Here is a 19,712-nt window from a genome sequence, read left to right on the forward strand (position 1 = left end):
CATTCCAGTCAATATGAGATGTAGCAAACAGGAGTCTTTTTTTCTGGTTTATTAGTGAAATCTGCGGTTTCTTTGCAGGGCGTCGAGAAAACAATCCGGCTTCAACAGCACGTCGTCTGATTGTTCGGTCCGATACAGGCAGCTTTCATTGCTTTTGTATCTCGACTGATGATATCCAGGGATCCTTCTTGACGGATCTGACGATCATAGAATCCTCTCTAGAAGTGGTGGAACGCGGTCTTCCACCTTTGTTATCTGCTGCCAACTTCCCCGTAGAACGATATTTGGAACATAGTCTTGATACGGTCCATTTTTTCACGCGATACTTATCACAAATACTTTTTTGTGAGATTGCACTTACGTAATCGCCAATAATTTTCTTTCTTAGTTCCAATCCAAGACTGTCGGGAGCCATTTTTGCACTTGAAGTCATAAAAATAATAAAAATAAATAATCACGCTTCTCAAGGTATACCGTGTTACATTAACCTTGTGATGATACAATAATACTCTGTGGAACACAACGTCTTGGTTGGATGTGGACTGCATTGATGTAATGAAACACTTGTTGTATTTCACTTCTTGTATTGATGTTCTTTGATAAAACACTTTGATAAAACTCACTTCAATAAACTGTCTTGATAATACTGACTGATTGACTTCCATATACTGACTGAATTACATGTCGATTTACATGTCTCTTATATAGTAAAATGAACCTGTGTGAACCTGTTCTAGAAGATTATAGATGCTTCTTTTCGATGCTTCTGGAAGCTTCTGGATGCGTCTGGATGCTTTTGAATGTTTCTGGATATTTCTGGATGCTACTGGATGCTTCCAGATGCTTCTTCTGGAAACTTCTGGAAGCTTCTGCATGTTTCTGGAAACTTCTGGGTACTTCCTTTAATTATTAAAAAACTTTCGTGACGTTGACACAGACCAGACTTAAGAAAATGAAACGAACCAAAAAAGTTGCACTTGTTTTGTCCGCTGCAAAATGGCACTTGTCAACGAAATTCTGCCTGTGTGCTGTCACCTGTCAGCTGATTGCTCATGTCATGGCATGCTATGACTCCAGACTCCTGAACTGTTTGCTGTGGTAGTATAGTTCGTTTCGTTTTTAAGACATGTAAAATTAGGAACACTTTTTAGCATTGTTCGATGTTGGTTGCAAATGTTTTGTCCAATACTGTATATACATATATATATATACACATATATATATATATATATATATATATACATATATATATATACACATATATATATACATATATATAAATATATATATATATATACATACAAACATATACATATATATATATATATATATATACATATATATATATATATATATATATATATATATATATATATATATATATATATATATATATATATATATATATATATATATTAGGGCTGTTCATGTGAACACAGGAAAAAAAAAATTTTCTCGGATTTGAATGCATAGTTGTTTATTTTGTGCCATTTGACATAGTAATTGACTGTGGAAAAAATCTTTCCAATCAGATAATGTTTAGAGGGTGCTCAATGACCATAAAGTTTTACGAAAAACGTCAAAAACGTGTAAAAAGTTCCAAAGTTCCAAAGTTCCAAAAATTTCTAAAACCTGGTTAGTTAGATTTTTTCCACTGAAATATTGTCTGATTGCGTGCTATATAGATTAATTAAAGTGCAGCAGATTAACTGTCATCAGGGCACCAGACTAAAAAATGTCTGCTAGTGTTTAAAACAACTGTGTTTATATCATTTTGTTAAAATTTGTATTCATAATTTTAATACTATTATTTAACTCAATTTAGAATTTGTTCAAACAGAATAAAAAGGTTTACAAGTATAAATATTATTTTTATTTGGAATTTCAGTTTGACAACAAATGTATTAATATTTTGATAGTACCTAACCTTAGTAACCTATTACAGAAAACTAGCATGGTAGTCTGGTAGTGTATTGTTTGTTATTAAGTGCAGATAATAATAATTTCTAATTTGAAAATATTTATTTAATTTCTTTAGTAATAATTATTATAATATATTGCTGCAGCTGCATAAACCAACAACTGAATGATAAGTTTGTATAATATGGTATTGAGTTTTGATTTTCTCATAATATTTCAGTTATCATTGAAATGGCAGCATCATCTCGTGTTGCTACCTCTACACGACTTCAAACCAAAATCTTTTTAATTGGACAACCAGAGCCAAATCTTCCAGATAAAGTTCTTCCCTTAACATCTGATGTTTTAAAAACATTTTTTTATCATCTTAATTCAACCAAAAAGTCAGTGCCTGAAAGTCTTAAAACAACTGTTGATGAACTGATTATTATTTGGAATAAAGCCCGTATTCTGACAGCATTTCATCCGAATGTAGTCTTAAAGTTGAAAACTTTAGTCCAGGAATTTAAATTAATAAAAAAAAATAAATCCAGATTGTCAGATTCTCAGAAATCGAGAGAGAAATCATTTACAGACACCATTGGCCTACTTTTTGACATTGCCCACAAGGATGCTGAAACCATGATCAGAATTGAAGAAGATAAAGAATTTTTATTGGATCAAAGATGTCAGAGAAAAATGGTGATGTTTGGAGAGGACAAAGAACAAGCAGAGAGAGAACGAAAGCTAAAAGAAGAGCAAAGACAATCTGGTGCGAGTGCAATAGTTCCTGTTATTGAACCTTTACATGACGAAAGTTATAGTGATGACAACGATAACGATGCTGTTGATAATGACAAAATGGTTGATAGAGATTTTGAGATAGAAATCCCTGTTTATTACAGACAACAAGTCAGTAAAGCAAGTTCTTCAGGGTCAGCTGAATCAAGTTTAGCAAGTACTCCAAAACGACAATGTATCTTAGATACAATTCTTGACTCGCCTGATGTTTCATCAACATTAGACAGAATTAATCTATCTGACACAAAATTTACTATACTAGCAGCAGCAATTGCAAGGGCTGGTGGACAGAACCTCGATGATGGATCATTGTCACGTTCTACAGTCCGTAGAAAACGAACCTATCATCGATCAAATATTGAAGCCACTGTTCGAACTGAATTCTGCGATTTGGACAAACCACCATTAATCGTCCACTGGGATGGCAAACTGATGATAGATCGTACAAATTCTGCAGCCCCTAAAGCAAATGTTGACCGGCTATCTGTAGGTGTGACAGGTCACAATGTTGACAAAATACTTGGAATAGCAAAACTATCAGCTGGAACTGGAGAAGCCCAAGCAAAAGCAGTTATTCATCTGCTTAATTTCTGGGACATAATTGGTGATGTTATTGGAATGAGTTTTGATACTACAGCCTCTAACACTGGCTCCAAAAATGGTGCATGTGTAGTTCTAGAGAAACATATAGGTAGAAATTTGTTATACTTCGCTTGCAGACACCATGTTCATGAGATCATAGTAGCAGGAGTGTTTGGATCACTATTTGGACCATCATCTGGTCCCAACATACCTCTTTTCCAGAGATTTCAGCAATATTGGCCCAAAGTTGATCAAGGAAATTTTAAACCTCTGGATGACATTCGAATGAAAATACCCCTGGTGCAAGAACTACAAAATGAAGTGATTGCATTCCTCAAAGAAAACCTGCATGTTAAAATGCCAAGGGATGACTACAAAGAAATCATGGATCTCTGTCTGTTAATACTTGGAAAACTGCCTGATCAAGAAGAGAAAAATTATCATTTCAAGATCTCTGGTGCTTATCACATGGCTCGCTGGATGGCCAAGGTTATTTATTGTTTTAAGATTTATTTATTTCGTGAAGAGTTCAAGTTGACCACAAAAGAGGAAAAAAATCTCTGTGAATTTTGCTTATTTGCTAGTCTGGTTTATGTAAAATCTTGGATTTCATGCACAAATGCCAGCGATGCTCCAGTTAATGACTTGTTTCTGTTTCAGCAACTTAAGCAGTTTGCAGTTGTGAATAAAACGATTTCCGAAGCAGCAGTCAAGAACTTTCAAAACCATTTGTGGTACCTTTCACCAGAATTGGTCCCACTAGCTTTGTTTTCAAACAAACTTCAAACGGAAGAGAAGCGAAAAATGATTTCCAACATGAAATTTCACGGTGAGAACTGGTCTGAAAGGTTGATCAAATTAAAGAACATTGAAAGTCTAGAGAAGAAATCTCTGGACATGCTGGTGACATCAGTTTCAGCAAGTGCGTTGCGGTCAATGAAGGTTGATATTGATTTTCTGTTCAACAACGATCCAGCTACCTGGAATGATTCCCCAGAATACCAAGAAGGAAAAAATTTAGTATATTCATTGAAAGTAGTAAATGATGCTGCCGAACGATCTGTGGCTTAAATGTCAATGTTTAATGAATCGATTACAAGGAATGAATCTGAAATGCAGAGGTTAATTCAGGTGGTTGAGGATCACAGAAAGCGAGTGCCAGATGCCAGAAAGTGTACTCTGAAGAGTTATAGTCCTTGCTAGCATTAACATTGCACGAACTATAACATTACGATAATTAAATGTTAATTGCTCATATGTTTTTTTGTTTATAATTCGTATTTTAATCAATGACAAAGAGTCAAAAATCCTAGTGTTTTATTTTGGAAAAATTCTGATATAACAAAAACCGCAGAACTTTAGTCGTATTGCAGTATTTTATTTCATTAATTTCTCAGCTAATAAACCAGTCTAAAGTGGATGTGGATTGTAATTTGTATTCAGAATTTAATATTTAGAGATAATTAAAACTGATCAAATCTGAAAAATCTAATTAACCGGGTTTTAGAAATTTGTGGAATGTTTTTCACATTTTTCGTAAAACTTTATGGTCATTGAGCACCCCCTAAACATTATCTGATTGGAAAGATTTTTTGCACAGTTAATTACTATGTCAAATGGCACAAAATAAACAACTATGCAATCAAATCTGAAAAAAAAAATTTTTTTGGACAGCCCTAATATATATATACAAATTAGTGCTAAATTTTTAAATAAAAGATGTACAACTGAATAAATTTTTAAGAAATATAAACTTTTTAGATTAATTTTATTGCTATTTTGCTTGGCATACCTTTTACTTTTTATTTTGGTACACATTATACTAATAGTTATATATATATATATATATATAAATATATAAATATATATATATATATATAATATATATATATATATATATATATATATATATATATATATATATATATATATATATATATATATATATATATATATATATATATATATATATATATATATATATATGGTCAGATGAAAAAAACAACTTTTTTACGGTACCTAAAGTTTCATGCCAATTGCGGCACTCATCAGCCATATATTTTTCATCTAACCTTTTATTTATTTATTTATTGATCTATTTTGTGATTACTTCACTTTATATTGATCACTCTCAAATTGTAAGAGTTGATTATTATCGCATTATCAAAACAACAATATGTATATATATACATATATATATATATATATATATATATATATATATATAAATATATATACATATATATATATATATATAAATATATATAACTATATATATATATAACTATATATATATATATATAACTATATATATATATGTATATATATATATATACATATATACAAATATACAAATATATATATATATATATATGTGTATATATATATAACTATATATATATATATATAACTATATATATGTATAACTATATATATATATATATATATATATATATATATATATACACATATATATATATGTATGTATATATATATATACATATATACAAATATATATATATATATGTGTGTATATATATATAACTATATACATATATATATATATATATATATATATATATATATATATATATATATATATATATATATATACGTATATATATGTAAATATAACTATATATATATATATATATATATATGCATATATATATATATATATATATATATATATATACATATATGTATATATAAATTAGTGCTAAATTTTTAAATAAAAGTTGTATTACTGAATAAATTTTAAAAAAATATTAACTTTTTAGATTAATTTTATTGCTATTTTGCTTGGCATACCCTTTACTTTTTATATTGGTTCACATTATACTAATAGTTATATATAACTATATATATATATATATATATATATATATATATATATATATATATATATATATATAGACATGCATTTTTAAAAATTATTCAAAATTAAATATACCATGTCTAAAAATAAGATAATGGGTGCAGTAGCAAACCACTTCCTTTTATAAACAAGAGAATATGTACCCAATTAGAACCCAATTATATTTGAGGCAATACCATGTCCAACTTGCTTCTTCATTACTTACCTAGACTGCTGCATAGTTACAAAGCTAGTGTACATTAAATAAGGTTTGTTCATTAAACATTGTGCTTTGCAGTTATAAGGTTGAGAGAAGAGAATTTACAAACCTCATCAACTGTAGGATCTCCCATTATTAATTTTTTTTTTTTTTTTATTGCAAAAAACATACAGAAGTAATTCGTTTTAACTAACTTGGTTCAAATCAGGTTCAGCATCATGACAACCACCCTGCTAATGTTAACATTTAATTCAGTAAAAATCTGCCTAATTTATTGCTGCCTTGTAGGATTCAAGTACCTAAAAGTATTAGATATAAAAAAATATCACTTAACTGTTTCAATCTATCTTTAACAAACATTTGTTGTCCTTGAAGTAACTTTTCATTAGTCATTAATCTTTAAATTTTCATTAATCTTAAAAAATCTTGTAAATTTTACCAGACTTGCTTGCTCTTTTTGAGACTAATTTGAGACATAGACTTACGCATCAATTTGCATATCTCCCATAATGAGGTTTGAATTCTCTTACAAATCTTTAATGTGCTTCTGTTTAGCACCTATTTTAAATGTATTTTCTGATCAAATTGACCAAGGCTTTTTTTTTTAATCCCAATGCCAATACTGTTATTATTAGTGACTTTAATGCTTATCAAACTGAATGGCTTGGCTCTAAAATGACTAATCCTGCTGGTACGAAAGCTAATAACTTCTGTATTTCTTAATCTCTTACTCAGATATATAACTTTGTGACTGCCAACTTAAATAATTCACTTTCCAAATAACTCTAATCACTTACCTTTAATTCTTGATTTGTATCTTGTGACATTTCTTTGTGTTCAGTTTCTCCTTGTGGTTCAAATCATGCAATAATCTTTATAAATCTTGATGATGCTGATAAATGCATAATAAATTATAATAATTATGCATTTATCTATCTTTGATTTCCTGGATCCAAACAGATATGGAAGCTTTTATTCATAGTCACCGATTTCTAGTCTCATTCAACCCCATGGTTTCCATGGGTTCTCCTTATTGTGCAGGAATTTATTATTTATTTTTATTATTATTTATCGCCTTATTTCTAATCGTAATTGTTTTTATCAAAAACAGCCCTCCTAAGAACAAAAAGTTTTTTATTGTATTATCGTAAGTATTGTACTATTTTAAGTATTTCTTTATTGTAAGTATTGTATTATTGTAAGTATTGTATTATTGTAAGTAATCATTGTAAAAAGGTGTTGTCTGATGCTAAGCTCTAGTATTCTAAGTTTACTAAATCTCATATCTTATTTCAGATGTTAGGTTGTAGGAACCTTTGGAAAATTTTCAACAATGTCATTATCAAAGGTCTAACATAGGTGGAATGTAATCTAATACATGGGTCTGATTTTATTACCTCTACCAAGGATAAAGCAGAAAACATCCTTGAAGGCTAAGAGTTTTCTTTATTTCCAGTAACATCTGTTTACATTGTATTCATTTTTCTTTATTTCCAGTAACAACTTATGTTTACATTGCATTCATCTCAAACCAATCTGATACCCTTTTCTTTAAAACTTTTATTTGCACGATTGAGAATTCCAACTTGTTGTAAAAAGTATAAACTAGCACAACCATACAGGGGCGTGGTGGCTCTAAAAAGCCCTTGCGGGATTTTTATTAAAAGGCCAATATATGCGGGATTTTACCATATATGCTTTATGCAAAGGCCCATACGAAAAACAAAAATATATATTTGTTTTTCGTAACTGACCTTATTCTAATAAATCATTAATACAAACCAACAAGTTGAGATAATACTATTTGTAATTAATAATATTGTTTATAATACTTCAAAATAAAAAATGGTAAAAACACGATGCAGCGATTACGTCTTTGTTTTGATTTTCTCAAAACACAACTTTACCGCAAGCAAATACGATTAGTATTTTATTGTTTGAAGAACATAGCCTAACGCAAAATTAAAAATCAAAGATTTCAATTTTTTTATTACTATAAAATGATATATATTTTATTGTACAGTAATAAAAATTTTTTTAAATTATATATAATTATTTTTCTAAAACAAATATTGAAAATCTTGAAAATTAAGAAATTCTTTTTATTTTATGAGAAAATTCTTTTTAGTTTATGCTTTTGTTTAATTCGATGTTTTAACTTTTTTTAACATTTTAGGATAAACTCGCAACAGCTAAAATCCCGCTCTAAAAATGGTGCCGTTATTGACATAGTTTAAACATAAAAGTTTTTATAATGTAGTTTCATTTAGCAGTTCATCATCCGTTTTTAAATCTGTCTGAGTACATGATATTACGGAGTGATTTCTTTATTTACATACAATAATATAAACTGTATGAAAATAAAAAACTTTATTTATTATTAAAGAAGTTTATATCTGTTTCGAAAGGTTACAAAAATGCAAAACATGAGTTCGATCCTTATTTATATAAAACTTAATTTAAAATTTAACCCCAAAAAATTTTTCTTAAATGAATTAAAACGTAATACAATTACTATATAGTAATTGTATTGCGATTTAATTCATTACTATATAGTAATTGTATTGCGATTTAATTCATTTAAGAAAAATGTTTTGGTGTTAACATTTTAAATTAAGTTAATTTAAGTCCAACAATAATAATAGCTATTATTAATGTTGGGTCTGCGGACTTTCTTAAATTTTTGTCGACATTACGATCGTTAAAAACCGTTTATGGGTTCATTATTTTTCTCATGAAAAAAATATAATAATACGTTTTAAAACATCTACTTCGTTTTCAGAGCAATATTACTATTATACATAATACTAATATAATTGCGCTCAAAGTTGAAATCAAGTTTGAAATCAAGTGATTATTAAAATTTATATTGTGCTAACATATTTAAATGATTGTGGAATTTCTTTAAAATGTAGAAAAAATTAAAATTTGCCAAAAGGCCCATATTTAGATGAAAAAGTGAAAAGCCCATGCGGGAATCCCGCTTAGCCTCTGGGGCCACCACGCCTCTGCAACCATAGGCAGTAATTATCCCTCCCCCCCCCCCTCAATCAAAATTACTGGACATTGCTTATCAGAAGGTGAAATGTATAGGGAAATTAAGCATGACTTTAGTGGCCTGTAAATATTGACTTAGTGTGCTGCAAACTGCTCAACTTTAGCTACGCTGTGTCATATGAAAATATTACATGCTGCCATATTCTAACAATCTAACTCTAAAAAATTTTTTCAGTTTCACAGTGTATCAAGTTGTTGGTTTTTGCATAGCAGCCTTGTTTGTCAAGGTTGAAGGTTTGAAATCAAAAACAAAAAACAAAACAAAAAAAATTAGCCTCCTCGACTGTAGTGTAGATCTCCTCTGCCTTGGGAAAGTGAATGAAAATTAAAAAAAACAATAATAATAAATTTAAAAATCCAGTGAAAGTTTTTCTGAAATGATAAATATGATTAAATAAAAAGTGAAAAAAAAAGCTAAAAAGTGAAAAAAAGATATAAAATCTGGTATAAAAAGATATAAAATTTTTGAAACAATTGGATACTAAATTTAAAAAATTTTATAAAAATTTACACATAATATAACCAATTACATACTTGCATTCATGCCCAACATGACACACCTGAGCACATTCTGTGCAACAACAAAGTGGACCAACAAGACCACATGTTTTACACTCAAATATATCTTGATTTATATGCTTTGTGCCAGTCCAGGTAAAAGAGCATGTATCATTGCAGCACAACACTAGTAATGGTGAAATATCAGGATCAGTACCAGGAGGGCATATCATTGCCATAAATTTATCTTTGTTTTTCGGACCATTTTCCCTTGAGATATCAACTGCAGCATTATATAATTTAAGAGCTGCTGTATATGCCCGAATCTTAACAGCATACATAAATGGTGTGCAACCAAATGCATCTCTAAAATCAAAATTATTTAATAATAAATTATCATAAATTCTGATAATTTTAAAAGCATGTTATTCAAGCTTTAAAAAAAAGTTTAAAAATAAATTTCCAACTATTTTTAAACAAATATAAATATTTAAACTTTATACTAAATATTTTTAACTTATTACTTAGATAAATTTTTTAGACTTATAAATAAATTTTATTATTTAATTTTTATTTCAATTTTAAATTTTAATCTATATTTTTTATTTATTACTTTGTTTTTTAATTAACACCTTTTACCATGTTTTAACTTGCAAAAATATTACTAAAAAGAAATGAATTGTTTTATCTAATGCCTTGCAAAAAAATATTAAAAAAATACTTATTTAAAATATTTCAGTTAAATTTCATAAACACGTTTTACAAAATTTAGGCAAAAAATAAAAAATGAAACTTTGACATAAGCAAAAAAAAAAAACAGAATGTAAACTTTTGAACTAAAAAAATAAAACTATATAAAAATTTCACCTTTCAGATAAAAGTTGAAACAAATGTTGCGATAAAAAAGAATGGCTCAACAATATATCAAGACAAGAGTCTCCGTCAAACAATGGAACCCACATACTACTGTCAAATATATCCGTCTTTGAGTTGTCTAAAATAAATTTTTCTATATAATTCACATTATTTTTTTTATTTCATGCATGCTTTGATACTTTCATATCGAGTACATAATCTACTAAGGTTGTTTTGATAGATTTACCATAAAATTATTTTAAAATATTATTTCAAAAAAGTATAAAATAAAAAAATCATTGATTTCAAGAAAATTACCAATTAAAAAAACAAAATTAAATCATATTATTTATAACAAAACATATTTATTAAACAAAATTAAATCATATTATTTATAACAAAATATACACATCTATAATAAAATATAAAGTATAATACAATATAACAATATATAATGCTTTATAATAATATATAATATTAAATTATAAAACTGAAAGTAAACTTAATTACTTTTTAAACAAATTACACAAAAAGTAACTTTAAAAATATAAATATTGTGTTTTTTGTTATTTTTACACGCATCATATTGCCCCATGCATGAATTAAGCAATTTAGAAATAGACATTGTGAGTAAACATTAATTTTATAGTACACTTGATATATATTCTTACAAAATCATATATTGTATATGATTTTGTAGGAATAGGAGTAACAAGTTTATACACAACATACAATACAACCAATAAAGACTTTTGTTAATTTTTTATTTGTTATGAACCTGGTGAATTAATAAAAATAAAGCATGAAATCAAAAAAAAATGAGAAAAAAAATTCTTTCAAAAATATTTAAAAACAACTGTTTTTTACAAATTTCTTTAATTTTTATTTAAAGAATACAAAAATACTTTTAGTTTTAAAATTTTTTTTTTATTTCTAAAAAATAATTGTACATTATTGGTGATGCTGCCCATTAATTTCAGCACAACTGTTATTTTCATTTTCTTGTCTACAGTTGACCATGCCTTCAGCAATACTTGTACTGAATTAACAAATAACAGTCTTGCCTGTTTTATGCAAATATTATTGCCAATACCACAAAATCTTTCGATGGGCCAGAATTGTGGGCAACTTGGTGGAGGCTTTTTGGTACAAAATTAACCTTTCTCAATTTATACCACCCCAAAGTTTTTTTAGTGTAGTGGCACAACTCTAAGTCAAGCCAAAACAAATAAGATCTAGCATTCAATCGAACAAGAGGCAAAAGTCGCACAACTACAAATTGCTTTCCATAAGAGCAACTTTTTGCTATATTTGTCCATAAGTTTGTATTTATAGTTGTTGTTTACACTATAAGTTGTTGCTTACACTATAAGTTGTTGCTTACACTATAAGTTGTTGCTTACACTGCAACAAACAATTGAAGTATAATAATTGTAACCGGGAAGTTTACTAAAATCACATTTTATGCACCGAAAGACTTGTAATTGTAGTCTTTACTTTCCTTACTGAAAAATCAGAAATTTGGTACTTTTTAGCTCTTTCGCTGTTAGACAAGCCTGGATTTCTCTCAAAAGAATAACAAATATTATTTACAACTGATTTATTGTTAAAAAATTTTTTACTTCCTGATCCTTTACTTCATTCAATGGATAAAGTCTTCTTATATCGTTTTATAACTCTTCCAATAGTAGATATAGGAACTCTAGTAGCTTTTGATAATTGTTTGAGTTTCCATGATGGATTTCTTCATGAATGTGCAAGATTTTTATCTGATTTTCAAATTGATTTGATGAAATTTTAATAAATTAATAATTTAAACTTCTTTTTTTTTAAATGTTTTTTGACAACTACCACGATTACTTGATTAAAATAATATTAATTTTTTTAATGTGTTAGTAATTTATTATGAAACTGGTTTCCATTTCTCTTTTTTCATCTCATCTTTTAATGCGGTAGTGGTGTAGTGGTAGAGCGCTCGCTTTATAAGCGAGAGGTTCCGAGTTCGATCCCCACCACGTCCCTGGTAGCACCGGGCTCAACTTGTTTCTCCGCGCAGCGGCCTTGTTCGTCAAGGTTCGTGTTTCGGAGTTATAGAGTTGAGAGAGGGTTATAACCACAATTAAGTAGCCTCCTTATCTGTAGTGGCCTTCTGGGCCTTGGGTCTGTTAAAAAAAAAAAAAAAAAAAAAAAAAAAAAAAAAAATTCATAAATAAGATGTCTTCCTGATAATGGAGCTCATGATTCATTTTGGTAAAAGTAATTTTTTTCGCTTCATTTTTGGATAACATAAAGATAATTTGTTTTAAGTCTATATAGACTTTTCATCTGGTTCAATATGACATCATCAATGATGTTTTTTGTCTAGCTAAAATTTATTCATAATGATATATGTATACATGTATGCATGTATGTTTGTATGTATATATGTAAGTATGTGTGTGTGTATATATATATACAAATATATATATATATATATATATATATATATATATATATATATATATATATATATATATATGTAAATATATATGTATATATATATATATATGTGTATATATACATACATACATACATACATACATACATACATACATACATACATACATACATACATACATACATACATACATACATACATACATACATACATATATACTTAAATCCAGACGGTTTTTTAGAAAAATGAAGAATAACAAAAAAAAGTTATTTTTACCATTATAAAAATTCTTCAAATCTAGATAGCACCTGCCGCATGTACACACACACATACATATATATGTGTGCGTTTGTGTGTGTGTATGTGTGTGTGTGTGTATATATATACACACACACAAACACACTTATATACATAATTATCTCATCATAAATGTCATACTGAAACAGCCATCTGAGAAGACTTCAGTAAATACATTGATTGAAAATTCGGATTTGGGCAGGTACTATCTAGATTTGAAGAACTTTTATAATGGTAAAAATAACTTTTTTTCGTTACTCTTCATTTTTCTAAAAAACTGTCTGGATTTAAGTCACTATTTTAGAACTAAAGTGTGCAAAATATATTGGGACAGTGCAAATCTGCAAAAATCTATATATTCATACATAAAATATGTATGTATATCAATACACACTTATTTATATATTTAAACATTAAGCATAGACTATATTTTGTCCAGGTAATATTAAAAACTAAAATTAAATAATATAAAATTGCAAAACAATTTTTTTTTTAAGGTTTATAAAAAAAAAATGCCATTTTCTAATTTAAATACGACAATATGAAAAAGTTGAAGTCATTTTTTACAACCGGCTACACTTTTTTTTTTTTTTTTTTTTTTTGTTATTTCACCTCCCCAAGGCCCAGAAGGCCACTACAGATAAGGAGGCTACTTAATTGTGGTTATAACCCTCTCTCAACTCTATAACTCCGAAACACGAACCTTGGCAAACAAGGCCGCTGCGCGGAGAAACAAGTTGAAACTTCCTGGCGTTTATCTGTATTCAGATCAGGACTGATTATTTTTATTGCGATCTAACTTAGAAAGAGTACAATCAAGGTATAATACCTCCTACAAACAATTAAATCAGGGGGTATTTGACTTCACCATAGATAAAAAGTCTCACCATCCCAAATATAGGATCAGTTTAATGTCAAGATTAAACCCAAAATTTTTAAAGAAAAAAAATCTTCCTTTGCCAATAAAAAACCCATCAAATAACAACTGTTTACCTTCGTTTCTTTTATTAGACTTAGGAGAACTTGGCGAATAAGAAGGAGACGAAACATAATATTCTAAAAAAACCCCATAATTTATATATATAAATATATATCTTAATTGCTTTCTCTAACTATCTATTAATTTTTAACAATTGCTATTAAATCTATTACTTTTTGCGTAGTTTTTTTTTTTTTTAAATAAATACAATAATTGCGATGGTTACTATACATACATACCTACATAGACATATACCTACTTGATTTTATACTTATGTTTCATGTGATTTTAAAACCAAAACCCTGTGTAACTTTCTTCTATTTACTATAAGAAACCCTGTGTAAATTTCTTCTATTTACTATAAGAAACCCTGTGTAACTTTCTTCTATTTGCTATAAGAATCCAAAAATAAAGTTTTTCTTTTTTGTTTTTTTTTGCTACAAAATTTTATTTATGTATACATCATTTAAAAAAATAGCTTTGATAAAATTTGAAGATTTTAAAATCTTTAAAAATTAGTTATCTTTTATTTAATAGTTCCCATCACAGTTAATTTGTGGCTTGCTTTCCAGTCAACCTTAATCACTTACCTTAATTTCTTAATTACTTTCAGTTTCCTTTCCAGTTAAACAGGTTTACCTTGTTAAATAAATCCTAAATCTCAAATGAATCACAATTAGACAGATTTTTACAATTAAGCGATGTATTTAAATGTTTATTTACATGAGATTTATATAAAAGACCTCTATTATTTTTACTAATAAATTAATTATTCAACAAGAATACCAAATAATTTTATTTATTATCTTTTAACAGAACAAAATTATCTCTAATAATTCAAAAGTTATAAAAGTATTAGTAACACCCCTTTAGCGTATATATTCAAAAAATAACACTTACCTAGGCTAAAAAATGCGCTAAAAAAACTTACCAAGGCTAAAATATGCGCTAAAAAAACTTGCCTAGGCTAAAAAATGCGCTAAAAAAACTTGTCTAGGCTAAAAAATGCACTAAAAAAAACTTACCAAGGCTAAAAAATGCGCTGAAAAAACTTACCTAGGCTAAAAAATACGCTGAGAAAACTTACCTAGGCTAAAAAATGCGCTGAAAAAACTTACCAAGAGGAAAAAATGCACTAAAAAAAAACTTACCTAGGCTAAAAAATATGCTGAAAGAACTTACATAGGCTAAAAAATGCACTAAAAAAACTTAATTAGGCTAAAAAATGCGCTGAAAAACTTCCCTAGGCTAAAAAATGAAAACACTAAGATTATTTTAATCAGGTTTTTAACTACATTTGGAATAATAAGTTTAAAAAAAAGTTTTCAAACAAAGAATTGTTTGCATGGTCATATAAAGACATGTGATAGCTCGCCTTCCTGACCAAGACTGCTCTATTTTAAAAAATTTTTTAGTTTCATTCTATCTTGCTACAGATTTGATCTTATACATTGTTTGATTGATCAAACATATAAAATTTCAATAAAAAAAATAGTTGGCTGGTATTTGATAAAGACAAAAAAATATTTTCTTTGTTTTACAAAACAACCAATTTCCACAAAAAATTATTGACTCTGAAATTAAATCGCATATTGATAAGAAAATCTGTTTCTACCTAGGTTAAAACTCAAATATAAGATATATCAAGCTTCCATTCATTTATATTATCCATTCAAATTCATATACTTATTCTTATTATACTAAAATGAAAATCGTTATTAAATATTGCAAAGATGTTCTAATAAAATTAATAAATACTATTAACAAAATTAAAAAATTTTTGTTTAAAAGATTTCTAAGCTACTTAAATCTCATGTTGTTTACAAATGTTGCTTGCGCTGGCTGTAATACCAGCTATATTGAAGAAACCTTCAGACATTTGACAAATAGGATTAATGCATACCTTAAAACTGATAAAAAATCTCATGTATACAAACATTTAATATATCAGCTAATTGTAAAAACCTGTCTAATTGTAATTCATTTAGGATTTTGGATACTGCTTCACCAAAACATAAATTTAAAGTAAAAGAAGCTCCACATTTAATGGGAAAATCCCTCGCTTAATGAACTAAACAAACTTTCCATTATACCATTAACCTATCTATTTAATCAAAATGAAAGTTTATTTTTATTTATTTTTTTAATTATATTGATTGGTTATTGAGTTATTAATGAGTTATTTTGTAATTATTCTATTGGTTTATTATGTACAATATTTATCTGTTAAGTCCTAAATTTTTTATTATTTATTCCATAGTTCTACCACTAGCTTACTACTGCAACAGATATATACCGTATATCTGATACATATCAATATATATCACACTTACTTTGGCAGATTTAGGTAATCACTGCCCTAAAATATTTTGCACACCTTAAGTATTTTAAATGCTAATTTTAAACCAGATGATCTTCCAAAAAAAAAAATTGTACTAGCTAAACCCTAACCCTCAGTTGATATTTTGTACTGAAGCCTTTACAGTGGGCTACATAATGTCATCAATGATGTTCCATGCAAATTAAATAAAAATATTTGTGTATATACATACATACATACATACATACATACATACATACATACATACATACATACATACATACATACATACATACATACATACATACATACATACATACATACATACATACATACATACATACATACATACATACATACATACATACATACATACATACATACATACATACATATATACATACATACATAAATATACATATATATATATATATATATATATATATATATATATATATATATATATACATATATATATATATATACACACATATATATATATATATACACACATATATATATGTATATATATATATATATATATATACACATACATATGTATATATATATACATATATATGTGTATATATATATATATATCTATATGTGTATATATATATCTATATGTGTATATATATATATATATATATATATATATATATATATATATATATATATATATATATATATATATATATATATATATATATATATATATATATATATATATATATATATATATATATATATTAGGGTTATATAAATCATTTCCTGTGTCATAAATTGATGAACTTTTGTTAAAAAACATAGAAAACATGTTCAATTCCTCTTGGTTGTAAAAAAAAGGTCACCCGCAATTAAAATTACAAATCGTCATTTATTTAATCATGTTACTGCTACTACTAATATGTGTAGCTTTGCTGAAAATCATTTAAATCTTGTATAGATAAGAAGTGTTTAGAACGTTAGAACATGTTAGGAAATTCCAGAATATTTTAGACAACTTTAGAATATTCTAGAACAATTTAGAACATTCTGGAACAATTTAGAACATTCTGGAACAATTTAGAACATTCTGGAACAATTAAGAATATTCTAGAACAATTTAGAACATTCTGGAACAATTTAGACTGTATATATAGCTGCTTATCTAATTTTATAGTTATTACAGAAGCAACACATGGCGACGTACAAGCCTAACGATAGTAGCATTCACTGAAGAAGAAATGAAGTAGAAGATGATTCCTCCTACACCAAGCAGAAAAAATCATAAAAGCAAATTTGCAGTCAACTTGGAGACCTACACTAGAGTATCAACAAACAAAGCTGCTAACATATGCAAGCAATTGGCTCATGAAGGCATTGACATCCCAACTCCATGTCAATCAGCTATTTTTAAGTCAACAATCAAAGAGACAATCAAGCTGAAAAAAGAAATGATTGAAAAGTTGCATATGGAAAGTTGGTCCTTACACTTTGATGGCAAGCACATCGACGGAATCGATTATCAAGTGGTTAAAAATGAAAGAAGAGAAATCAAATTGGATGTCCTGGGCTAAGTAGATGGCAGGGAAAAAACTATTGCTCAAGAAATTTCTAAAGTCCTTGATGAATTTCATCTATGGAATTCAATACAGATGATTGTTGCAGATACCACCAGCGTTAACAATGGAAAAAAGAATGGTGTTGTTGTAATATTGCAACAAATATTCACAGAGAAATGCATCAACAAACCTCAATTTATCAGTTGTCAACACCATGTATTGGATAGAACCCTCCGTTTGGTGATAGATGAAGAACTTGGAAGTAAAACACAATCGCCGAACATCGAATACCCATTTGTATCTCAACTGTTGAAGGAGTACGAACAACTAAAAACACAGTTTGATAACAGAATAGAAGCAATTCTCAAAACATCAGACTGGAGAGATGATATGAAATTTTTATATCATCTCACTCGAGTGTTCCGATTTTTTGATGAAAAGGGACATTTTCCATTGATCAGGTTTCAGAAATTACCCAACATCAGCAATGCGAGGTGGAATTCCAGAGTTCTGCAGAGAGAATTCTATCGTATGGCTGGGCAGACCATTGGTTTACAGACCAACTGTACAACAAAAATGACTTTAATAACTTGGCTGAAGTACTGAATCCATACAAAAATGCTTTAAACTCTTTGAAAAATCACTGGAAGCGAGAGCTATATACTACATACTACAGATCCCCAGGAGTAATCAATGTGCAGAGCGCGCAATCAAAGTAATGAAGGAAATGTATTTGTCATGCAAAAATAAAGATAAATTGCACCTTCTATTCCTTCTATGCAACAAGCAAGAGCAAGGTCAACAGTCTGAGTCATTGTTGGATTGAAAATTTATTGTATAACATGACTATAACATTCTAAATACATTTGAATACACAATAGTACTTATGTCAAAATCGATTTTTCAATAGTGGGGTGAACTTTTTTTAAAAGATATGCAAATAATAGTTCATTTTGTGCTTTTTAGGTAAAAGTTCATCAAACTACAGTACAGGAGCATGGGGTTGAAAAAAAGTCATAACCCTAATATATATATATATATATATATATATATATATATATATATATATATATATATATATATATATATATATATATATATATATATATATATATATATATATATATATATATATATATATATATATATATATATATATATATACAGGGTGTTCGGGATAAATTTGACATATTTATAATTGATTATATTTTTTTGTAGGTTAGAGGTATTAATACACACTACAGGTCATTTAAAAGTTTGAACCCTTCTTCATTCATATACAAGATGTCAGAAAAGATGGATGACTGGAACCCACCTGAATCATGGAAGAGAATAACTTGCATCATGATGATTCGTGCGGCCATCA

General features: G+C 27.7%; 1 protein-coding gene across 4 annotated transcripts in view; it reads right to left on the minus strand.

Annotated features, from left to right (window-relative positions):
* Positions 1–19,712, minus strand: part of LOC100207695 (E3 ubiquitin-protein ligase UBR5) — a 123,853-nt gene that overhangs the window by 62,281 nt on the left and 41,860 nt on the right. For 2 of the 4 annotated variants that reach the window (XM_065795743.1, XM_065795742.1), the window contains exons 20-22: positions 14,497–14,559; positions 10,782–10,908; positions 9,951–10,280 (exon numbers count right to left, since the gene is read on the minus strand). In XM_065795743.1, coding sequence (XP_065651815.1) covers positions 9,951–10,280; positions 10,782–10,908; positions 14,497–14,559 — 520 coding nt within the window. The remainder of the gene's footprint in view (positions 1–9,950; positions 10,281–10,781; positions 10,909–14,496; positions 14,560–19,712) is intronic. The other 2 variants (XM_065795745.1, XM_065795744.1) reach the window with 1 other exon arrangement.

This window comes from Hydra vulgaris, chromosome 04 (genome assembly GCF_038396675.1).
Source record: "Hydra vulgaris chromosome 04, alternate assembly HydraT2T_AEP".
Lineage (NCBI taxonomy): Eukaryota > Metazoa > Cnidaria > Hydrozoa > Anthoathecata > Hydridae > Hydra > Hydra vulgaris.